The 25,252-nt window shown below is 47.8% G+C and overlaps 1 protein-coding gene across 1 annotated transcript; it reads left to right on the top strand.

Annotated features, from left to right (window-relative positions):
* The first annotated feature begins 18,329 nt into the window (after positions 1 to 18,329).
* Positions 18,330 to 24,961, top strand: CBLN4 (cerebellin 4 precursor). The gene is made up of 3 exons (XM_039236892.1): positions 18,330 to 18,620; positions 21,620 to 21,736; positions 23,670 to 24,961. The coding sequence occupies exons 1-3, from the start codon at positions 18,330 to 18,332 to the stop codon at positions 23,865 to 23,867; spliced, it is 606 nt and encodes a 201-aa protein (XP_039092823.1). The 3' UTR covers positions 23,868 to 24,961.
* The last annotated feature ends 291 nt before the right edge of the window (positions 24,962 to 25,252 follow it).

Here is a 25,252-nt window from a genome sequence, read left to right on the forward strand (position 1 = left end):
ACAGGCTCCAGGCTCTGAGTTGGCAGTCAGCACAGAACCCGACGCGGGGCTCGAACCCACGAACCGCGAGATCATGACCTAAGCGAAAGTCGGACGCTTAACCGACTAAGCCACCCAGGCGCCCCTGATCCTTGCCAAGTTTAAGTTCATTATAACCTTTTCAGTCATAGTGTAGACCCTCCATCATTCTACCCTGTATACAGTTTATTTAAAAGCTCGGCCAAATGAACGCTTGTGCATTTTTGGGTGGTTTATTTTGTTCTGAACGAAGAGTGTGTGATACTTAAGCCATGAAAGTTATTACCGAAAGTAATAAGTAACAGATAATTATAAAATGATATTAAATCTCTCTGATCCATATTTTATTAGTTGCCAGGTTGCATAAATCAGAGGTGAAGTGATCACCAGGAGTGTCTCTGCCAGTTTGAGGCCCCACATTTTAACCTACAGTCTGAAAAGCTTTCCAGTCCTAGAAACATATAAATGGTCACCCGAGAATCATATCAGGGGTCAAAGATAGATTGTGTAGATAGTATGTGCCTTAATGAAGTGGCAGAAATGTGCTCTGATAAAGTTTCAGAGCATATTTGGTTTTCAAACTGTAAATTCAAAATTTAGGCCATTTTTTGAAATGTTTTAGGGAAAGTCATTCTGGTGACAAAATAGTGTTAAGTAATGTCTAGAACTTTCTACCAAGTGCCATGTTTCTATAATTCCAACACAATGTGTAAGCTTCAGGGGACCCATAGACTTTGTAGGTGAAGGAATCAAGGCTTAGAAATGTGCATTGATTTTCTGAAGTCTTAGAGTCACAGAATCTTACTGATTGATTGATTCAGTCATTCATTCATTAACTCACAGATACTGTTGTCTAGGCTAACATGGAATAAGACAGACCTGGCCCTTGACTTCATGGAAATTGCTGAATTGCAGGGGAAATTGAAGATAAATAATCAAATAATCATGCTAATTAATAACATATGGAATTTCTGGGGCACCTGGGTGGCTTAGTCGGTTAAGTGTCTGACTTCAGCTCAGGTGATGATCTCACGGTTCATGGGTTTGAGCCCCACGTCGAGTTCTGTGCTGACAGCTCAGAGTCTGGAGCCCGCTTCTGATTCTGCGTCTCCCCCTCTCTCTGTTCCTCCCCTGTTCATTCTCTGTCCCTCTCAAAAATGAATAAACGTTAAAAAATTAAAAAATATATAAAACATACGGAATTTCTGTGATAAATCCTATGGTTAAAAAGCACAGAGTTAACATATATATCTTCCTAAAGTTGGAGGGTGAGGAAAGGCATTTGAACTGAATTCTGGAGTTGCGCTCTCCAATATGGTAGCCACTAGCCAGCTGCATTTGGTCATTTACATTTAAATTAGTTAAAATGAAATAAAATGTAAAAGTCAGTTCCCCCATTGCATTAGCCATATTTCAAGAGCTCGATGACCACCTTTTGCTACCAGCTGCCATATTGGACAGTGGAGATCTAGAACATTTCTTTTACCACAGAATATCTTGTTGGACAGTGGTGCTTAGAAAAATGAACATGATTTAGACAAGTGAACTTTCATGTGGGTTCCAGAGGTGGGGAGTGTGATCCACTTGGGCACCTGAAGGAAGACTGTGGTGTTTCAGCACAAGGATGGAAGGCGGGTGATGGGATCTGTAAAACCTTGCCATGGTGGGGTCAAGGCTTGCTCTTTCTTCTGTTAAGCATGGGAGTATTTGTTTTTTTAAACAATCACTTTGTTTGCAGCAAAGAGAATGGATTGGAGGGAGCAAGACCGTGCAGCATGCGTGGTGCCTGATAGTTGAAAGTAAATTATAGGGCAAACGTGGACTGTCATGGAATGAATGGCTGATCTAAAATGAATTATGTCGTACCCAAACCATTCACAGTGCTGTTTAAATCAGCACTATCAATCAGATTTAATTATTATCAGTATTCATTATAATAATTAGGTAATATCAGAATAATCAGATTCAATTATTGATTCCAGAATTCACCTTTTCTTTTGTTACTTTGTCCAGAAACATTAGGAACAATGGACCAATGCCATTATACTCCTTAGTTTTCCGGAAATGTTAGAAAGTGCCAGGGGCACCTGGGTGACTCAGTCAGGTTGAGCTGCTGACTCTTGATTTCTGCTCAAGTCATGATCCTAGTGTTGTGGGTTTGAGCCCCTTATTGGGCTTTGTGCTGAGCGTGGAGCCTGCCTGAGATGCTCTCTCCCTTTGCCCCCTTCCCGGCTTACATGCACACACTCTCTCTCTCACAAAAAAAAAAAATAGTGTCTCCTTGCTTCTTCTAAGGGGTTGATACCCAGGGCAGATATTTTGCATGTCTCTATAAACATTTCACGCCATGGGCTATCTTTCTCTCTTTGCCGTTGGAGACAGAGTCTTATGATCTAGTCATAAGAGAAAGCCAATTTGAGAAACCCTGACGTCAACTCAGAAAACTCATCTCTCTCTCTTTTTTTTTTAACTTATTATTTATTTATTTATATCTATTTTTGAGAAGGAGAGTGCGTGAGTGAGCGGGATTGGGGCATGGGGCAGAGAGAGAGAGAGAGAGAGAGAGACCCACGAGGTTCAGAGAGAGAAGGAAAGAGAGTTCGGAGCCCAGAGTGGGGCTCGAGCTCACCTGAAGCAGGACACCAGCTCACCCGACGCGGGGCTCGAGCCCATGAACTGTGAGACCATGACCTGAGCTGAAGTTGGATGCTTAACCAAGTGAGCCACCTAGGGAGCCCAGAAAACTCAACTTTCAAATTCCATTCCCCTAGAACAACTCCTTGTATGAAAATCCCTTCTGTTTCTCCTGAGAAACAGAATCGATAGATGTAATGTTTCACCAGCTATCTGGGCATTCCAAAGCCCAGTCATGTTGACACATGAAATTAACCCCACAGTGCTCTAATGTGGGAGAGATCAGGATTCCACTTTCCATGTGTCAGACACTGTGCTCGTCCTTGTGACTCGAAGGAGATGCAGACGTGGACAAGATGGCCCCAGAGCTCTCCCACACTAGCCAGGACACCCAAGGGGGTGGCTTTGACCCGAGCCAGCGTGTGCTGAGTGCAATGAAGGAGGTGCATGCAGGCTGCTTTTGGTCTTTGGAGGAGGTGAGTTGGAGGAATCAAGAAAACTACAGGGAATGAAGTCAAGCTGGATGTGGGTGGATGCCCCCCTAAAGCCCACATGCCCTCAAAGCATGTTTTGGGAATTAAGTGAACACTGCCCCAATTTGAACCCTCTTTATTGCTGGATTCAGTTCTGAATCGTTTATCACAGGCTCTTCTCTCTGTTTGACTAAATGTGCCATCCATTCTCCCTTAGAATCCCTGACCTCATGTGAGAGTCCTGCCCTATGGTCCTTCTGCTGCGACCTTGATTACCTTTGCCAAGGCCAAGTCTACTTTCTCACTCCTATGGGATTCTTCTTGTCTTGATGTGGTTTCTGAAATCTTTTTCTCTCAGCTCCTAAGTCCATCTGCAGAGATAACTTTTGCTCCTTGTTTATTCCTGTGCCAACCTTTCCCTGACTTCATCTTGAGGGCAGAGGTCTGGGCAGTCTTTACGTTGGGACTTAACAGATGTGTTGTTTTGAGCAAGTAGAGGTCAGGCTCTGCATCCTTTATTGTCATGCACACCGTGCTATACAACACAGCAGGCTGAAACCAAGGTGTTATCCCTTAGGAGTTTTATGGCCCAGGTGCCAATGTCCAGAACCTATTAATTCACCCATTCATTTAACAAAAAATTATTGAATTCCAGTGGCACACTAGGCACCGTGTGGGGTGTAGGAATTAATGATTCTGAACAAGACGGGGGTGATCACAGGTCTCGTAGACTTTATAAACCACCAGGAAAGAAAACATACTGATTAATGGTAATTGACAATTAACAAGAAAACCAAACCTAGTGGTTGTAAGAGGTGAGGGTGTCTGGGATGGGAGTGGGGCTCCATGAGGAAGTGGCATTTAGGCAGCTTTGGGAAAATGTAGGAGTGACTCAGTAAAAGGGCAGAGGCATGGGGAGGTATCAACTCAGGCAGAGGGACCTGTGTGCATGGAGGAGATAGGAGGGGTCAAAGTAGGTGGTGAAGGACCACACCCAACTTCTGTAGCTGCACAGAAGTACTTGAGGTAAGCCATCGCCATCTCCTATGGGAGGCGTGAAGGGCTTTCCAACTGCTCACCCTGATTCCAGGGAGATTCCCCTCTTCCCCTCTCCTCACTGAGGTGAGAGGGATTTTATAAATTCAACTTTGACCATGTCATTCCCCGGGTGAAAAGGTTTTATCAGTTTCCCATCACCTGCAGATAAAACCCAAGTCCTCACCTCTCCTACAATGTCTGCTCACCACCACCTGCCTCGTCACATTCTCTCCTCTGCTCTCCACTTTCCAGGGTTTTATAATGGGTACAGTACAGTGGGAGTGGAGGCCCATCTTCAAGTAGAAATTCTAAGGGATCATTAGAGAAGTGCCCATTCCCACTTCTGGGCTCATGATCTCTGTTCCTGCCGACCCTTCATCGAAGATTTAGGTGCTGTGTTGTAGAACTATGATACTGATGGCTTATTTGTTCCCAAGAAAGGTATAATTTCAGAACTTCCTGATTGAAAGGGAAATAAAGGAAAGGGGGTTTCAAGCACTTGAGAAGGAAGGGGTATGCAAGGTAGTGAAGTGAGCGCAGGGAAGGAACGTGGAGGGGCATCTGCAAGAGTGATGGAGGCTTCATGACCCTTCTCTCATCCATGTCTCATCCATCAAATGGGACCCCCTCAACACCCGACCAAAGCAAAATGACTTCTGTCGATCCTCTTTGTGAAGGTTATTATCAACCATTTCCTTTTGAACAAACTACATCACATAGATCTGCAGTCCAGGGGCTGAGCGTTTGCGGGCTCTTTCTAGGATGTATGTGGTGTGTGTGTGGTGCGTGTGTGCCAATGTGTGTGTGTGTGTGTGCATGTGCATATGCACGCTCACACACATACAGACTTGAGTTTATATAGAACTTGAGACTAGCTCCCGTATGTGTGTGTGTGTTTTCTGTTTGACATGATGGGGTTTCCATAGCAATGTGAGCTCAGAGTTTTCGAGAGGCTGTTTTGATGGAGCTTGGCAAACCATGTGAAATCATTAATTGCTCCTCTTTGGCACCAGCTTGTTATTAAGGAAGCTCTAGAGAGACCGAATTGGTGGGCTTTGGAATGACATCTCGAGGTCCCACGGCCATCTGCGAGGGAAACAACAGTCCTCTTTTCCTTCACTGTACGCCATCCATGGAACACTATATGCCCACCCATGCCGGGCCGCAGAGAGACGGGAGGCACACACAGCAGGCATTGGCTTCTTTAGTCTGAGATTTGGGAACTAAAGGTTCTTGCTGGACCTATTATTGATTACATTTCATTGTGGTAATTGTCTTTCTTAAGGGCATCCCCACTCACCCCAGCAGCTCCCTGGGCTGAGATCCTCAGTTTAGTGCCCTCAAAAGCTCACTTTGAACCACACAGTCCTGTCTTGTCACTGCATCCAGTCAGATCGGCTTCTTTAGTTAAACACTTTCTTATAAACTTAATCACATCATCATCTTGGTTAGAGCTAAGAATCCTAAAACACTAGTTGGCAGATGTTCGTCTCATGTTAATTTATTTGCCCCTGTATCCTTTTACTATGTTCTCTTGAAAACAAAATACAACCCTGTTACTCCAGGGAATTTTGGTGGCCAGGGACAGAAACCCAACTTGATCTGCTTTAAATATTCCTGGGATGTTGAGCAAGTGGCATCTGTTGCCTGTCCCCAGGGGGAGGAGCCCCCTGCATCTTAGCATTAGAGTTGCTAAGAAAAACCACAGTGCTGTCAACGACTGGATGGAGCACACTTTCCTTACATAGAGAAGAGACAGCAAGATCAGCTTCAGCCAGGTCCCTGCCAGAGGGCGACACAGGGCTGTTGGCCTGCGCACATCCCTCTCTTGTTCAGAAGGACCCTGTCTTCTCCCTGCAGGGGACAGATAGAGCAGTGGGGTGGGCCACATGGCACATGACGCACTCAAGCACAACAAAGGATGCTCACTGAACCTGAAACAGGAAGATATCCCTGCTTAAGGAAATAAGCCCAGCACAGGCTGTGAGGAAGCTTGTCTCCTGGGAAGGAAGCGTTTTGGACCCTTGGTTGGTACATGTGAGATCGAAAAGTCCAAAGACTGCACTAATGAGACTGTGTCTTTCCCAACGGGCTCCCTTTGGCCATGTCCTCATATGGAGGGGCTCATGTATGAGTGGGCAAAGGTATTGTAAGACTATTTTCATCTCCATCTCTCTGTTTCTTGCTTAAGCTTCCTTATCTTGGCATCATTCTCTAACACTGCTGTCAAAGAAATCTACCACCAGTTGGCCATGATTCCTGGCTGCCCAGTTGGTGCCCATCTCTGGAGGCAAATGCAGGGTCCCTTCTCTTCTGCTTCCACATATGAAATCCTCATGGGATAACTCTGGTTGATTTTGGTTGGGTACATGGTCATCTCTAGATCAACCAGTTTGACCAAGAGCGTAGGGTAGGAGGGTTGGTTAGGCCGGGGTCACGGGTCCATTCTGGGAACATTCTTGGCAATGATCAGCATTGCTCCTGTCAGTTGCAATATTGATGTGGAGTGGGGGCAGATTTCCAGTGGGAAGACATTCTGCTTGTCTGTAAAAACAAGATACCCACCATGCTGAGTAACCTCAATTTAATTGAGGTTACCTCCGCCATCTTCAGAACTGAAAGATATCTGCACCGAGTAGATACAATGTTAAACATTAAAATCATTAAACATTAATCACTAATTATCACATTAAAATTGCCAAGGAAGCTTTAAAATATAGATTCCCAGGACCCCATCCTTAGAGTATTTGATCCAGTGGGTCTAGATTTACCCTTTGAATCTGTAACATTTTTTTAAAAAGATTTTAAGTACTCTCTACACCCAACATGGGGCTTGAACTCATGGCCCTGAGATCAGGAGTCACATGTTCTACTGGCTGAACCAGCCAGCCAGGTGCCCCTGAATCTATAACATTTTTAATACTTTCTTGGTTATCTTGATAAAGATCCTACTTTGGGGAATGCCAGTGAGTATAACTGTAGTAGGGTGACAAAGTGTAGAATCCTAAAAGAAAGCATAAATTAGCCAAGAGTACTTCCAGAATCCAATATATAATTTCACTGTAATTCTTCAGAAGCCATAGTCCATTTTTTAGCTCTTGTCTGATTCTTTCTATGCTGATGGAAGGGGCAGGAGGGGAGTCAGGCTTGTGGGATATTTTTGGGCACCAGCATCTGAATCCCTGTGTCTGGGGAATTGCACATCTTACAAATCTTGGTGAGAGAAAGGATTTACCCCCTCCCCCCCAATTTTTGACGCTGAGAATGCCAGGAATATATGTGTCTGGCTCCCTTGCAGCTATGCTGAGATGGAGGTCTGACCAATGCACCACACTGAGACCTCGGCTTGTGGGGTCGGGACACTAAACAGACCTTGCTGTTAAGCTGAGACCATGGCACCCACTTATGGAAGCAGGGATGTCGGGAGGTAACGTGGGTGCTTCTCTGAGACAGAAGGCACTATCTGAGGCTGCAGATTTTCCAAGGTTCAAACCTTTTGATTGGCTGGTGGCTTTGACTGTGACGGTGTGAGCAGTTGTGGTACTTTGACGTTAGCATATACGGTTCCCATACACACCATCTGAGTCACCAGCAGTGTTCTGCGACTTAACTGAGTTCCTGTACAATGTACAGCTCAGAGGGGAACTAGGAAGCCTGTCTGTTACAGGTATTCCGAATGCTATGTATGAGCAAAAAGTTCAAAGTGAAAGTAAAGAGGTTACAAACTGGCAATTCCCGAGCTCTGTGTAGCCTGCAGCCATGCTTTGGGTAACTCATAAACATTTTTGAACTAGTTGCTGACATCTGAAAGGGAGGGTTTCACCAAGATATCTGAATTTATCTTTCGGTTGAAGAAGCATTACCAGGTTCGTCTTGTATCGGGTTTACTAGCTGGCTGCCTGTTGGAGACAAGGCATAGGCACCCCAGTCTTTTATGGTTGCCTCCTGCTGGGGCCACCCATGCTTGGTCCCCGATTAGCGTCGGTAGCCAGCATCCAGGTATTCAAGCAGCCAAAGCCGACTCCGACCAATTTCAGTAGGAAAGGAATTCAGTAAAATGTATTCAGTGGTTCCTTCAGTGGAGGACTGGGGAGGCGGATGGGACCTGTTGCACAACTGTGAGCACCCAGATAGGATGGAGGCCCCTGAACGTAGACCCCCTTGCCTGCTGCCCACCTTACACCTGCTCTGGATTCGTGGCCCTGCCACGTTACCACCTGCTCTAGATTTGTGACTCTGCCACATTACCACCTGCTCTGGTTACCTGATGCCGATGACTGCCCCAGAATCACAGCCCCTGCAGCCACTTTCCCCAGAAGCGGTTCCACGACGTCCCCACTCCCTCCTACAGACTTCTCATTCAACGTCGGGGGCGCGTGTGTCTGGTTTGCAGCGTGTGGGTCACGGCTTGCACCCTCGCTGCAGGGGACACTGGAAAGTGAGTCCTGGGCACTTTCAGGTTCTGTGGTGGGCGACGGGCTCTGCTTCATCAAGAAGGCAGAACCCATAGACCTGGGGAGGGGGGTTCAGATACTGAACAACCCAGAAGAACCGCGTGTACCCACCACAGCCCCCAGAAGCAGTTTGGTTTGCGACCCTTGCCTCGTGCACACCTAGCCCTAATTGAATATTGTTTGAAGGGCGTATAAGACTAGGAACTTCAGGGGAAAAAAAATTATAGGGCAATGGTTATAAAGAAGAAAAGCAGAGGAAATGTGGGAAGGCAAAGGGGGAGAGAATAAAATACAGCCACAAAAGGGGAAGAATTTAAAGTGACTCATGCCTTAGAAAGCTTTGCTCTAAAGCACAGCCCATCTATTTCCTCACTCATTTGGCTTTTCTTATCTATTTTTGCTTTATAAAGACTCTACAAAGCCCATGTAAAGCTCTGCAAAATTCATTTTTTTTTTGTGGTCAGGAAATATTGGACCCAGCTCAGTCAATCGCCAAAACACCAGCTGCCTGAGTGATGAGTTGGTCTATCCAAGAGGTGGTTATTTAGCCAACAGACAGATGGCCAAGAAAGTCAAGTTACTTGGTATACTGTTTGTCATTTAGGTTGCTCACAGCCAGCTGAAATAGCCAGGAGCCAGCGGATTCAGAAGCCATAGCCCATTGCCCTGGGCTTGTTCCTGGAACCCCACAGGTACCCAATTAGCAGGCAAAGGACCGAGCAGGGGAGATTTTGCTTCCCTGCGCCCACAACCTCGCAGAGGAGGCCCCCTCACAGCCCCCTGACAGATAAAGAGGCTGAGCTGGCAGCGTGGCCAGAAGGAAGATACTCCTAGCCCAGCTGGAGGAGTAGAAATCAAGGGACAGCCGTGGAAACGGGGGTGTCCAGGAAAGGAGGGCAACTCCACAGCACTTTCTCCAGAACTGTATTCCATTCCAAGTGTGGAAGGGGGGCTCCCTTATGCAGCATCAATAATTAGTGATAATTAGCGGGAAAACAGAAGTTAGTTTTTGCAGCTCACTAGGGTTATAATTGGCAGTCCACTCAGAGAAGGTAGCCGAGGTTACAATCTTTATCCGTGAACTCCACCGACCGTCTAACACACCAGTGCTGTGTGCCAGGAACTATTCTGGGACATGGATTATGAGAAGTGAAAGCCAGCCCACCTCTGCCTTCGTGGCACCTCTGGTGTGGTAGGGGAGTGTGTGATACTCTGAGCCACGTAATAAGACCAATGAATGTAAACTGCCATTGTGGTAAGTACTCTAAAGGGGAAGCACCTAAAGCTATGAGAAAGTCATAGAGATGAGAAAGTTAGATGATTTCTAACTACTTATGTACAAAATATTCAGTATGTATTAATGTGTGTGTGTGCACGTGTGTACATCTACATATATGTGCCCCCACCTTGGTTTCATGGTCAGTAGCTTTTATTAAACATTCTGTGGTTTGCAGCCTATCTCCTTCCTCTGCTGTAAGTTTCACTCCCACATGCCCTCTACTGATACTAATAATTCTAGGAACACAAGCAACTTCTCTTCTGAATTTAGTGTCATGCAACGGACAAAAAATGGCTCTGAACCTACTGGAATCCCCTTGCATTAAAAAAAATTTTTTTTAATGTTTATTTTTGAGAGAAAGAGACAGAACGACAGACTGATAAACAGAGTGTGAGCAGGGGAGGGGCAGAGAGAGAGGGAGACGCGGAATCCGAAACAGGCTCCAGGCTCTGAGCTGTCAGCACAGAGCCTGTCGTGGGGCTTGAACCTACAAACCATGAGATCATGACTTCAGCTTAAGTCTGGTGCTTAACCTGCTGAGCCACCCAGCATCCCCCCACCTTGGATTTTAAAAAAAGGTTTATTTTAATTTTTAAGAAAGAGGGAGAAAGTGCAAGCAGTGGAGGGGCAGAGAGGGGGGATAGAGGCTCCAGAGCAGACTCTGTGCTGACTGCACAGAGCTCAACGCGAGGCTCAAGCTCACAAACCAGGAGACCATGACCTGAGCTGAAGTCAGACCCTTAACCAACTGAGCCACCCCGAGGTCCCATCCCCCTTGCATTTTTGTTTACACCTGTCTCCTGTGGTGGAGGAGAAGGAATTGTGGGCGTGAAGACAGGTGTCCTGCGATCAAGTCCAGCCCAGTCATTTACTCTAGCAGAGCACGTCTGGCAGCAGCCACATAGACCCTCTATTTCCCTATCTGTGAAATGGGGGCAGTAAGATCTATCCCCCAGTTAATTGGGAGGCCTTATCAGCAATTGACATTCCCCCCCCCCCCAAAAGACAAAACAAAACAAAACAAAGGAGTCGCATTATATCCAAGGAGTAGATTCTAAAGTTGGCGCACAAGGGAGAGACTGCTCAGAGTCCAGCGTCCGCTTGAGAACCCTTGTATTTCCCTCCTTGGTGTCTGCGCCCCAGCTCCGAGGGAGCCGACACAGCCTGCTTTTCCTTCAGAGTAGAAATGGTTGCTGTCCCTTCAGCTGAGCATCAAATAACAGGATTGGGTGGCTCTTAGTGGCCGTGTTGGGGGAAAACACTTCTCCATAAACACTAGTATCCCGCTGTGTGGTGCAGGGCGCTCATATCAGAGGCGGCTGCCTCTGGAGACCCGTGTGTCCCGCCTCACACTCTCCCCAGCAGGCGCTCCTGGTGAAGACAGTCGCCTTTTGGAATGAAACTCTTGCTCTTACCCCCTTGAGAGAAGGTCACACTCTTAAACTCAGGGCAGGTCGAGTGTCTAGGACCCTCTCACTTGCTAAGTAAATGCTTGGACTGCCTGCTCCTTACGGTCCCTCTGTCTGGCTCTAAGGACACCGGGTATTTGACAAGTGCAGTGTCTTTCTGATTCCTTCCGCGCTGCGACGACTGTTTCGGGCCAGCTGTCCTTGACTTTCTGTACAATTTTCCCTCTGGAGCATCTGTGTCTGCTAACTGCTTCTCTCAGATACTTCGAGTGATGAGACCCAATGATTGAGAGAACGAGGCAGAAAGAAATAAAAGGCAAATCGAGCTCTTTATCCCTTGCAGGGAACTCGCAAACCTGCCTGGTGCCTTAGGGTCACACAAGAGGTGTAGCCATGTGGTGCTGTCTCATGGCTGTAACACTCGGCTGCTTATCCTCTGGCGGTGCCTGCCCTGAACATGTGGCTGCGACTGCTCTCTCTGCACGGGGTGTCTGAGCCTTGAGTCTCCTTCACATGCCGGGCTTGCTGTATTCTTCCCCGTCGCAGTGTCTGTGGGGTTGACTTGTGTCCAATGATGGGCCTTGGTCCAGAGTGCTAAGGTGTTTCTCTCCCCATTAGTCATTAATAGATTCCGTAAATTCGTGGTAATAATCACTACATGTAATGAAATACCTCCTGGGTTCCCAATACTGTGCTAGGTGCCCCGCGTACGTTTCCCTGTTTCGTCTCCAAAGAGAGCTGTGAGCTGGACATTATTTTTAATGACTGCCATTTTCCTGGCTAAAAGAAGGTTTCTAACTTCCCCCATGGACGTCAAGCTAGTAGGAGACAGAAATGATTCTAAATACCCTGTTTTCTCCTGAAAGGCTAATAAGCTTGACTGCAGATGGACCCCAGGTGGATGTACCCCATCAGCAGCGTCTACACGGTCAAAGTACCATCTGCCTCACAGTCCCCTGGGTGCTAGTTAATAAACATATTCCCCAGGTCATGGGCAAAACCATCATCTCGGCACAGGGATGGAGAGTCTGCCTTGATAATGAGCCTCCCAGAAGATTCTTACAAATGGGACCCATTGCTTTAGACTCTACATTCAGACCATCCTATGTATGCAGCAGACACGGACAAGTGGCCACGTACAAATCATGCGTTGAGCTGGGGCTTTCCCTACATGTTCTATAAAGAGCCCAGTTGAATCCAAAATGTGATCAGAGCTTTACTAGTTGCGATGCAATTTTTTTCCCCTTAAATGTACGCTGTGAGGCTTTCTACATCTGGGCATCTTCCTAGACATGCAATGAATGATTTCTTAGAGTTGGATCAATATAACAAAATAAAGAAAGTTGCTGTTCAGCCAATGCTGCATATGAGAAAGAACATCAGTTCTTTTCTCTCCAAACTTTAATTAAATGTAAAAGATTAGAAAGAAATATTTTAAACGTGAACCACGATACCCTATATGGTTGCGGTTATTCTGGTAATAAATGTCTTAGCTGCATTAATAGGGGTTTCTTTCCTTCTGTCGTTCCTCTAAAGCTGATAGTTTGCTGTCTAGCTTTTCACGTTGTTTTTTTCCCCCTCTGCTTATTCAAACATATCTGTATGTGTGGGGACTTACAGATCGTTAACGTGGAATCGCACAATACAGGGAATCCGTATCTTTTCCTTCCCACACCACCACCTACTGCTTGTAACACTCTTGTAGGAATGGTCCTCACCCCTTGACCCTGCTCTGGCATCACACCTGCTTGCAGGGAATCAGTCGTGTGTGCTCAGATTCTACTTCCCTGGCCAAGGGGTGGGCATTTGGTATCAGACAGGGGGCAGTGAGGCTCTTCCCAGGGATTCAGGGGTGTCCTCTGGGTGGACGGATCTGTGGTGTGTAAAGTTGGGAGGGTCTGTTGCCATCATACATCATGTAGGCTCCGGAGGAAGCTAGATGGCAGTGAGCAAGAGAGTGACACACATGTGCAGAGGAGAGGGAGAGAAAGATGGATGGAGAGATGGAGAGGAAATGGGGAGAGCAGGGAGGTTGGGGGAGGGAATGGGGGAGAAGGAGAGGAAGGAAGAGAGAGAGGCAGGTGGGCAATGTTTTGGGTAATCTACAAGGCTCCATTTCATTCCCTAGGCTCATTTCTGCCCTTGGACTCTGTGACATAGGGTCCTTCCCGTAAATCCCCTTTGTGCTTCATTGGCTTTCCATTCTTGGTAGTTACAGGTGGACTAAACATGTCAAGCCCTCCTCCACCCCCCGAACTTTTGGAAAGACTTTTACTTTTCCTATCATACTTGTATCATAGGGAATAAGTGGCGTATTATTTCTTCTCTGAGAAATAAGAGCAATGATATGTTGCTTGTTCAATACACTTTTAATTTTTTTCCCCGCTTACTGGCTCTCTGCTAACTCCTGGGCTCCTGAGGTGTTGGTCATGCATGGAAAACACAACACATAAACCAACAACTTCAGAAAAATGTGAAAGATACAGTGAATGATAGAAGTACAGGGTATTACAGAAAGGCCAGAGAGAGGCACTGGAATCTGTGTGCACCTGTAGCCCAGAAGCCTGCTGGCTTGTTGCCACCTTAGACATGGACCTTGTCCAATGTGGCACTTGGAGGGGACTACCTAGGTGAAGTGTCTCGAGCAATTTTTAAATCATAACATCAATTAGAAATGGTTTTTACATCATCCACCCACTTTCCCCCAACAGTACCCTCTTCATACACAGCAAGTCAATAGTCTCCGTGTCTCCAGAGAGAGCCCTGAGGGTTTACTCAACGCTGCTCTGAAACTTTCAGGGTTCACACAGGGTAGGTTGTTCACAGAGCCTTTTTATCCATAAGCTCCTTATTCTCCCTTGAGGAATAGTGTTGGCTTGACCTGGTCACTATCACTGAAGAGAGCAAAGGGTAATTCAGTATCCCAGTGGACTGTAGTCTGGTGATGATGTGAGTCTCTTCCACTGCTCGCTCGCTCGCTCTCAAATTTTCCACCTTTGGCATGGCTGACCTGGGGTGCTGAAGCACAGAGTCTTCTTGCATTCAACCATGGGGTTATTTTTCAGGTGAGGTCCTTTGTGGTCAATACCGTGTGTCTATCTTTGCCTTCTTCAAGACATTTTCTTCAGAAACTGAAAATCGCTCATGATCCTTACTATCCTGGGCTTGTTTGGAACTTGGTTTCTCTAAGGGAAGGTCAGACAATCAGTCATGGAATTTGCTGACCTCAGGAGTAGTCTTTCCTATGCGAGACCAGTTCAGATTCTAACATACTTTACTAATCTACATCAAGTTTAGCCCAACTGCAGAGAAATGAAATCATTAAAAGTCTCTGAACAAAATTCCTGGGCATCAAGGGTAATCTGGGAATCTCAGAGACCAAGGAAACATTTGAGTCAGAACTAGGTTTTCAAATGGTCCATTTTCAACTGAAAAAAAAAAAAAAGGAAAAGAAACAGATCTGTGCGGTGGCTGAATTCAGACTTGGTCCTGTTTCTTTTCTCCTGGGGATGCTGGGGCTGGAGGCGAGGGTGGGAAGTAGGTGATGCTTCCCTTCCCCAAATGTTAGGACATTTCCCACGGGCAGGGGGTTGGATTGTTGTCTTTCTGCAGGAGATGCATGGCCGCATGTGGTCTGATATCTGGGATTTTGTTCTAATGAAGATTCAGGACAGCGAGGAACAGGAGCAGGTTACTAAAATGAGCTCAAGTGAAATGGGTTTTACCGGAAGGACACAGGAAGTTTTTCAGGAACCCAGAGTTAGAGGGGAGTATGGCTGGCCTTGTTGTGAGTAGGAATCAGTCCCTGCCCATTCCCCTGTCCCGCGCCCTCCCCCCGCCCCCCCCCCCCCCCCCCCCAACTCTCAGAAGTGCATGGTCTCCAACACTGGCTTTTGTCTAGAAGTATGGTCAGTCCTTCTCTTTCTTCCAGCATGCTCCATCTCTGTGTCCCCCTGACTGTGGCTCTTCCCGGGGCCAGGTCAGGAGATTACAGACCTCTCTTCTGCAGGACCCAGTGCTTACTGGAAGCCATTTCAGTGTCTCATCAGATCCCAAAGAGAGAAAATCTGGTAGCCCCAACTTAAGCGCTCACTTAGGATGTACAAGTCATGGGCTTCTGGTATCAAATGGATTGATAGAGGTAGAAGCCACAGGCTGCCCCTGTTCAGTCAGCTGTGGGGGGAGGACACCGTGACTCACAATGTCAGATCATTTCTCTTAGTAGGAGTCCTCAGAAAATGTGGGGCTCCTCATCTTCACAACATCCTGAAAAGTGGGATATCTTATAGGGAGCCAAGATTTTCATCTCTAGTTACTTATGAGGCTTTGAATTTGAATTTTCCTGAGAGATTCCTTTACCCCAGTTTATACTATCAGGTGAATGAAGAACAATTCTATTCTATTTGGAAGCATCTAGTCATTCCATAATCAGCGGAGTCCTTGCTGCGGTCAATCTGCTAGACGTGGCGGCTGTGAAATAAATACCTCTGGTGAGGAAAAGAAGCGCAAGGAGAAAAGTTTCTTTAAATCTGAGTTCTTGCAGGAAGGAAGATGCCCAGAGAAGACGACGCAGGGAGGGTATTGGGGTTGGTGGGGAAGATGCCTTATTGAGGATTTAACACTTCTGTCACCAGCGGACCTTTTCTCCTCAAACCCTTTCCAGCCTGGAATTGAACAGCCCGGGGCCCAGTCAGTCGCTAAGCAGACGCCCTGGAACGGGAAGGCGGGGTGCCTACCTCTACTAGAGAGAGAGAGGAGCCAGAACTTGGATCCCACCTCTCGTCTCAAAAGACAGCATCAAATGAGAGGCCGTTGCAGCTGCTGTCCAGGCTGACCGTGCTAAGAGTCTGAGGAGAGTTACCCAGTGTAGCAAGGGTTTATGTGGCAAGCCATGCTAGGCTGAGGGTGGGCACCAGTGCCTGGGGAGATGGTGGCTCTTTAGCTGCAAGATTATAGGGAGGCGGGGGCCAAGGAAATACCAGCCAGTGGAAGTATTTCCCGTGTTAACAACTGGAAGTGCGGTGTGGTGCTTATGGCCCAGCCTTAGGCCTCTGAAGGACCTTCTGCTGACACTGGGCTGCAGATACAGGTCTGGCTTCCGCTGTGGGAGGGGCTCGAGTCCATGCAGAGGATGTGCCTCATTCAGGAAGGCAGTCGGGAGTCATCTCTCTGGGGGACATTGTTCGGCGAACACCCCTTCAATTAGTAATTAGGAATGGCTGATGGGGATGCTGTTTTGATAAAGGATGCGGTGCCCGTCCTTTGTCAGCTGGAAGTCTAAGAGGAATTTGGGGAGGGAGCGTTGATATGACCCCGAAGCTCCTTAGAGCTGTAGGGGTGACAGGACCTTCCCTCGTAGGGCCCTGCCCTCTCAGGGTGAGTGACTTGGCCAAGTTCTCACAGCCAGACCAAGGCAAGCCCTTCTTCCCCAGCGGTGGCTGCAGAAGAGGAAGATGAATCTTGCCAATCGGAGGCCAAGGCGGCAGGGGGGCGGCGGGAGGGCGGCACACCAGGAGGGGAGAAAGGCAGTTGTGTTCTCCGCAGCGGAGTTGGCCTGTTTGTGGGGATACGGTGTCGGAGGACTTCGCGCCCTGTTCACTCCTTCACACTTTTCTCTGGCCAGGCCTGGGGGGTGGGTTCGCCGTGGGGTGGGAAGGCGCGCGCCCCTGCGGCTTCTGAGGCTTCTCTTCTTGGAGCGGAAGGCACCGGGCACCGGGCACCTCCTCCCGGCGCCCCCCTCCGGCTGAGGTCCGCCCCGAGGCTCCCCAAGGGCTCTCGCGGCGCCCGGGCTCGTTGGGGCCGGGGCCGGGCCAGCCGCGGTCGGGACGCCGGCGGGGCCCCGGCAGCGCGCCGCCGCCCGCCCGGCTGCACAGCCCGGGGCCGGCAGCCCCGCGCTGGGCTCGGAGAGCGCTCGGCGGCGGAGTCCCGCACCGGGGAGGGGCGAGGAGAGCCGCAGCCCCCTCCGCCCGCCCAGACCGAGGAGGGGCGAGCAGGCGCGGAGCCGGGCGGGCGCGGGGGCTGTGCGCGCCTCTCTCCGGGCACACACTCTCCGCGCCGCGCGCTCCCCCGGCTGGGGGGCCTCGGACCTTGGCAGACTGCAGCGGCGGGCGCCGGGCGGGAGCCGCTCGCTGGGGTCGCCCGACTCCTTCTCCCCCTTTCCCGGGAGCCCACGGGGTGAGCTGGAGGCCGACCCGGCCGGACGCCGTGCTCCTATAAATAGCGCGCGTGCGCCCGCCCGGCGCCCTCCAGGCTGCGCGAGGACAGACAAAGTTGTGCGCAGGGGCTCCGGGCGCGCAGCGGCTGGGAGAGGACCCCGCCGCCCTGCGCCCTGCGCCCGGGAACTGAGCCCGCGAATCCGTGCTTTCCGCGCCCGGGACCCCGTTGGCTGCCGCCTACCTGCCGATGGCCGAGAGGCGCCGAGGTGCGGGGAATTTGTGTGCAGGCGAAAGTGGGAATCGCTAGAGTCCCGGCCATGATCTCAGCCTCGCGTTCTTCTCCGTCCGGGAAACACCTTCGGCCTCTGTAATCCGTCCCTGCCGCAAGCGCGCGCGCGCCGCGTCCAGGACCGACCTCCGCATCGCTCGGCACCCGCCGACCCCAGGCTTGTTTGGTTTTGGAGCCTCCTTTGTTTTTACTTCTCCGTCGTCCACCTGGGGGTGCTTGGGTTTGGGGAGAGAATTGGTTACCGTTTTCCTCTTTGAGGTGTTGAATGTGGGGGTTTGGTGACTTTTAGATGCCCAGGAGCCGGGGCGGGTGCAGGGGCCCCGGGCAGGGCTGATTCTCGCGCGGAGGAGGGTGGGGTAGGGGGTTCTGCATGAGCTCCTTAAAGGACAAAGGTAACAGAGCCAGCGAGAGAGCGCGAGCGGAGACTTTGACTTCAAACCACAGAATCGGGGGAAGTGTGCGCGCCGCCGCCGCCGCGCCCGCAGCTCCGATTCCAGCGGCGGGCGCCCTCCCGAGCGGGCGCCGGGGTCCCGGGGAAGCAGGAGCGCCGGCTGCCTGCGGCTCGCGCTCGCCGCTCACCATGGGCTCCGCGAGCCGGGCGCTGTCCGTGGTGCCGGCCGTGCTGCTGGCCCTCACCCTGCCCGGGCTGCCCGTCCTGGCACAGAACGACACGGAGCCTATCGTGCTGGAGGGCAAGTGTCTGGTCGTGTGCGACTCGAACCCGGCCACGGACTCCAAGGGCTCCTCTTCCTCCCCTCTGGGCATCTCGGTCCGGGCGGCCAACTCCAAGGTCGCCTTCTCGGCGGTGCGGAGCACCAACCATGAGCCGTCCGAGATGAGCAACAAGACTCGCATCATTTACTTCGATCAGGTCAGGCCCCGAGGGACACAGGGTACCGGGGTGTGCGTATGCATGTCGGCGGGGGGGGGGTGGGCGGCGGCGGTCTCCCAGCAGCCCAGACCGGGGCTACCTGCTCAGGCTCAAGTTGATGTGACTGGGATGTGGGAGATCATTTCGGCACTCGCCTTCCCAAATATGCCTGGGTCTGAAACTTCTGTCTCTCCCACCACCGCCCCCGCCCGCGTTCCCTCCCGGCCTCAGGAGCAGGCGGCTGGGACAGCGGGACAGAGGCTGGCAGCGCAGAGCCCAGCGACGAGAGAGAGCGAGCGAGCTCAGGACGGGTTTCACAGCAACAGGTCCATAGGAGCTGCCGGGAGTCTGGTCCCTGGACCCCGCAGTCTCTTGGCCAGACCGTGCCTCCCTCCCACCCCCCCGGCCAGATGCCTCTGCAGGTGCCTCCGTGGTAGCCTCACGGTCTCCAGATAAATGATTGGTTTCCCCGCAGCTGAAGAAGCTTCTCCCCCAAAAGGGCTTTGCGGGTCCACATTCTCTGCAGGGATCTCGCACGTGGCTGGAGAGGGTGGGCAGCGCTGGTGTGGGTCAGATCTCGTCCACCTTCCTGCCGTCAGGATCCCCACATACGGGCAGGCGCCGCTGCAGCCGAAAGCCTTCCCGTGGTACTTGGAGAAAAGTTGTGGAGGGAAAAGAAGGGTGGTTGTGGGAACTCCCATTGGGAAGCGCTGGGAACCCTCTGCTCCCTGCCCCTGCTCCTGTCTTTTTTGGAGAATTGCAAATTCCCAGGGAAAGAGACTTTGGGGTTGAGGGCAGGGGTGGGGGGTGGGGGGACTGATGAAATCTGTGGCTTCTGTTTAGGGACTGGGAGCTCTGGGGTTTGGCTGATGAGAAACCCCAGGGCATCAGCTTCGGTTTCGCAAGGCGTCCTAAAACTGAAAACTGACTCTGGGGTTGTAATTTCAACCTTAACAGCACCCGGAGCGTTTTTAGTACCAGAGGCACTTGTTTAGTTCACAGTTGTATGCAAAGTCACATGTGTAGGAACACAGGTTAAGTGGTACTGCAGCGTGTGTCTGGGAAGGGATGAGGTGACATTTCCATTCCTTACTTAATTGTTCCTAAGTAATGCACTCTCGAGCTGGCCAGACAGAGAATGCTTCTCTAGGGCTTATGCTCAGATAGCCATAATTTTTAAAGAATTAAGCAGCCCCTTTGGGGTTTTGGTGCAGTATTTTCCATCTCGATGGAAATAAAGTCTAGCACAGCCCTGGGTTCTATTTCAATGCATTTAATTAAATGCTGGACGATTGTGGACAATGCATCGTACAGTGCATTGAACGGTACATTCTTTTCCGTGACCTTTCTGTCAATTAGAAAGAGGGGAATGGTTTGTTCTTCTGTTTGGAGAGCCATGCATCTTAGAGACCACAAGACATATTTAGTTATGAATCTCTATGTGCCTGGATGCTCTAATTACAGCGTAGAGTCAACATCCAGCCTTATGTGTAGTCAACACTAATCAGCCATTTCCATTATTGCTAATGAATTATGCTACTTGTCTCTGATTCAGGAAGTCCCCACTAAGTACCTCAAATTATTTTAAATGTGCTTGAAAAAAAAGTCCTTGTCACATCTCTGTTGGGGAGCATCGTACAGCTGGCGATTGCTTATTGAAAGCTCATTGATGATCAGGTCAGAGGAGGAAATCTGATGGTTACTTGGAAGAAAGTGAAATCTCAGAATAAAATTATACACATGCATGTATTTTAAGCCAAGGGTTGAGCCTGGCACGCCTGCTTGACCTGCTACTGTATTCTGGCGCATTGCTTAGAAGTGATAGTATATTTTAAGGAGTTAGGCAAAAGGTTTAATATCGGCAGGAATATAGTGTTGCAGGTTGCCATTGATGCGGTAGAAGTGTACCCTTATAGGGACATCTGATTTTGGGGGATGTCAGTTATAGATTTATTTCCTGGAGAGAATTAGATTAAACTCCAGTTATTTTACAAGTTCCCAGCCCCAAACGTTCTCACTCTCTTTCCCCTAGGAAGGGAATTCCTTATGTGACGTTTGCAAAATTTGGTTCGAGAGGTCACTTCTTGAGATTCAGAGTTCATTCCATAACCAAGAGAAACAGGCTGCGTGTCTTGGAATACAAAGTGCATTGTTGCTTTCTTAGGAAACAGTGCCTTGTTTTACTTTTCATTTTCAACCCTTGAAGTTTAAACAGAGAGCAGGTGATTGATAAGAGGATAATGGGTAACACTGGCAGGAAGAGAAGGCCACCTATTTTACAGCCTGTCTTTATTCATGCTCCACTTTTTGGCAGCCTGCAAAGGCTGAGTCATTGCCAAAATATTCTAATTAAGGCCTAGATGGCACAGGAATGAAAAAATGGCCATGGATCTTAGGAGAGGTTTGGTGGAGGCTCAGGGGAGGGCCAGGCGTTCAGATCACTCTGTGCACTATTCGGTGTCATGGATTATGTCACGTGGTGGAGGGAGGGCCCAGGTCTCTGTGTGAGGTGTCCAGGAATGACTGCAGAGAGCCCATGGATGCCGATTGGCTGTCCGGAAACGTCATCTCTGGACATTGCAAAGGCTTGTAGAGGATGGGAATATAAATACAGGGCAGATGCCTTTTCTCTGACTCTCAAGGTAAAGCTAATATTTATAAGCCCTCCCATGTTACCTAGATGTTTCCAGAGTCTTCAGGCCTCGCTGGAAATTGAGGCATGAATGCAAAGCAGTTACTCTTTTTTCCCCCTATACCTCTGAAAAGACAGAAAAGCCTTCCATTATACAAATCTATTTTCCAAGTCACTAAAGAGGAAAGGAGTAGAACCCAGTGTTTTATTCTCTATGGTTTCTTAAGCTACTTGTGAAAGAGATAAAGAAGAAGAGAGAGAGGAAGAGGGAGAAACAGGGAGGGAGGAAGGAAGGAAGGAAACTTATTTTAGTTACAGAAGAGAATATTGTAATAATTTACTGTTCTTCATTATTTTTTATTTGTAGATCCTAGTAAATGTGGGTAATTTTTTCACCCTGGAGTCTGTCTTTGTAGCACCAAGAAAAGGAATTTACAGTTTCAGCTTTCATGTAATTAAAGTCTACCAGAGCCAAACAATCCAGGTATGTGTTTTGACATGTTCCCTCCCTGCCCCCAGACACCAGTGTTTATTGGCAGTGGCTGTGTATTTCCGCGTGTATCCAGAGGTGTGTTTTCATTGTAAAAATAAGCAACCATCTTTATAGATTATTTGTAAAACAATTAATTTCCGGTTTTCTTCTTTATAGAGTCCATTAAGGCTATGACAGAAACCTAAAGAAAAATAAACAACTGAATTTATTACCTTCATAACAACCAATCGTTTAAAAAAAAAAAGTGGCTTCGTAAAAACTCAGTGACACAAATCACTTTATAAGATCCTGACTTCAGTTAACGCATGTGCCAAAATGATCTGAACTTCAGTAAATGCACATGCAAAAATGAATCTGAAGAAAGTTGTAAGACTAGCAGAGCTTTACAAGTATATATTACATGAAGCAAATTTGCTTTCATTGTTAAACTGAATGAGATACAGTTAACCGTTGAGAACAAATCTATGAAGCAGCAAACTACTCAATATACTTTTTACAAAGGGTGTTCTCTGCCTGTGTTTTAAGTAGTTTATCCTCAGTTACTCTGATGCTAGGGAGTTCTTACAAAGTTCATTTCCACAGTTAGCGATATATTTTGTGTTGTGCTTTCTCAGGATATAGGTTCGACCTTGCATGCAAAAGCTAGTTCCTATAATATCCAAATATGCTAACATCCAATAGCACCAAGAATTCTACTCTTTTCATCTTATACTCAAGGTTTGTGTTGTGTACTGTCTCCACATGAATGATAGATTACAAATTCTTCTACTACTTTTACATATCCTTTACATATCCTAGAGAATGGATGCATTTATCATCCTCAGATTTTTTTTTTTAACACAAAAGGAATGAATATTTAGTAAACAGATTTACTAGCATGGAAAAGCTTTCCCCAAGCCTCAATATTTAGAAATGTATGTACTATTTAACACAGTATAGTCAAAATTGTAGTGGGAAGAAAAGTGAATATGTTTTGAGTTTACTATTTGTTAATAATTATTAGTTTATGAATTATTGATTCTCTAATTAGCCATCATTAAAATCTTCAGTGGTAGTGGTGATCACTATTTTTCTTAATGTTTATTTATTTACTTTGAGAGACAGAGAGTAAGGGCGAGCAGAAGGGGGGCAGAGAGAAGGAGGGAGAGAATCCCAAGCAGTCTCTCTGCTGTCAGTGCAGAGCCCAACGCAGGACTTGAACTCACAAGCTGTGAGATCATGACCTGAAGTGAAATCAGGACTCAGATGCTTAACTCGACTGAGCCACCTGGGTGACCCCAAGCAGGTGGCTCGAGCTCATGATCCATGAGATCATGACCTGAGCTAAAATCAAGAGTCAGACGCTTAGCCAGCTGAGCCAGCCGGGCTCCCCGATCGCTAATTTTTAATACACATTATCAGGGAAAACAGAAAAAGAAACTGTAACCCCTCCCCCCCCCACATTCCATAATTTCAAATGATCTTCAGCACTGTCCTTGTTGCAGCTGACTAGTAACCTGAGAGAGCCCTGGCAGAATCTTGCTGTATCTGGGTTCCTCAGAGCAAAGGACACCGGTCTTCTTTTTACTAATATACTGGGAAGCCTCAGGCTCGCTTCACTGCCAGAAGGTTGATATTGAATACGACAAGTAAATAATAAGACCACAAGCTGAAGTCATGTGTTGAAGGGGGGCCGGTTGACCCAAGGCTAGGTTTCTCTCCACGGGTGGTATACCTTCGTAGGCCTCTCAGGAAATTTCTATGGGAGAAATTAAAAGAAAAGTTATTTTAAGAATAAAAAAAAATCAGCTCAGTGGTATGTAGCCACCACAGCCAGGATGAATTTACCAAGCATCAGATACTTTACCAGGTCTGTCCCCTTCGGCATTATTCATTAGCCCCAGCAGATGTTTTCAGTGAATTTTTTCCTTTCTCCTTCTCGTAGGTTAACCTGATGTTAAATGGAAAGCCAGTAATCTCTGCCTTTGCGGGGGACAAAGATGTTACCCGTGAAGCTGCCACTAACGGCGTGCTCCTCTACCTGGATAAGGAGGATAAAGTTTACCTAAAACTGGAGAAAGGTAACTTGGTTGGAGGCTGGCAGTATTCCACGTTTTCTGGCTTTCTGGTGTTTCCCCTATAGGATTGATCTCTGTGCGATATTGACCCAGGGGAGGGGTGGCCCACCCCTGAGTTATTGGAAGATCGTTTTCTCATCAATGGATTGATGTCTTTTATCAGTTTCTCCTGGGTGAATATGGATTCTCTTTACGGATTCTAGGCCCATCCGAACCCATACGCAGTCTCACAGATTATTTTCGTGTGTGTGTGTGTCAGTAATACTTGGATGGGCGCTCACAGCAGACAATACCTATCTGTGCTCAAGTGTAACAGTTTAAAAGCCGTCTGCAAGGTTTATTCTGAGTTTAATTTCCCGGAATCACTGAGTTCGTAGCAGACGTGGAATTTTCTTTATTTGTTTTTAAAAGACTGGCGACCGGGGCTTAAGAATTAGAAAACTCTCGAGTTCCGACTTCAATCGACGGTTAGTGTGATAGTGCCAAAGAATTGTATGCCGTGCTGATATATTGATTACACACTTGTTTTTATTCCTTTGGAATCCGTCTGTTTTGTTCTCTTAAGGTAACTGGGAATTGTTTTTTCAGTGACTGGCTCTGTTTCTTCTCTACAAATAGGGTAATGAATGGCTTGCCCGCACATTTACCCTGTGAGATCACCAACATGACTTCCCTTAACAAAAATGAATGCTTCATAGTTGTATTTTAATTATATATGTGAAAGAGTCCTATTTTCCAAATTATATTTTCTAATAGGAAGAATAGATCATAAATCGGACAAGGAAAAAAAAAGTTGCTTTCCCGAGTTCTAAGTGCTCAGCCCCCAAAAACCTCCACCCAACCGCCCTCCTCCGCGGGAAATCTTAGACTTTCTTGCTCAGCTTGAATTAACATGATTGATAATAACCACTTTATTAAAAACCTAAGGGATTTTTTTTCCCCCTGAGACATGACCACTTTATTAACTGGAGATGGGCTACCCTTGTTTTTAATTATACCTATTTTTCAAGCCTTCTGTTGTGTTTGAAAGTATCATCTGGTTTTGCCTTAATTCCTTGAATTGTATATATTTATCTGTTTAGCTAACATTAAATCCAAATATCCCATATCTGAACTTAGTGCAATATCTGATTTTGTCTTTTGTACAGGTCATATGAACTCACAAAATGATTTATGTCTCTGTCACAGAATAAAGGTTAATATACGTTAGCCGAATTGTTTTGTCCTTTTGGTTTGGGAAACATGTATTCTACGTGGTGTACTTTCTCTTTCTCACCAACCCTTCTTTCCTCCCCCCTCCCCGCATCGTTTCTTTTCCCGGGAGTTTTTAAGAAAAGCTTTCCGAATCTGGGGGGAATGTCCTCTGAATTGGCATAGGAAACCTTCCCGGTGTTTAATCCATTCAAATCCAAGAGTTGTCAGCCTGCCAAAAGAGAATCGATGGACTTAG

The sequence above is a fragment of the Hyaena hyaena genome, unplaced genomic scaffold (assembly GCF_003009895.1).
Source record: "Hyaena hyaena isolate Hyena2069 unplaced genomic scaffold, ASM300989v1 scaffold_119, whole genome shotgun sequence".
Taxonomy (NCBI): domain Eukaryota; kingdom Metazoa; phylum Chordata; class Mammalia; order Carnivora; family Hyaenidae; genus Hyaena; species Hyaena hyaena.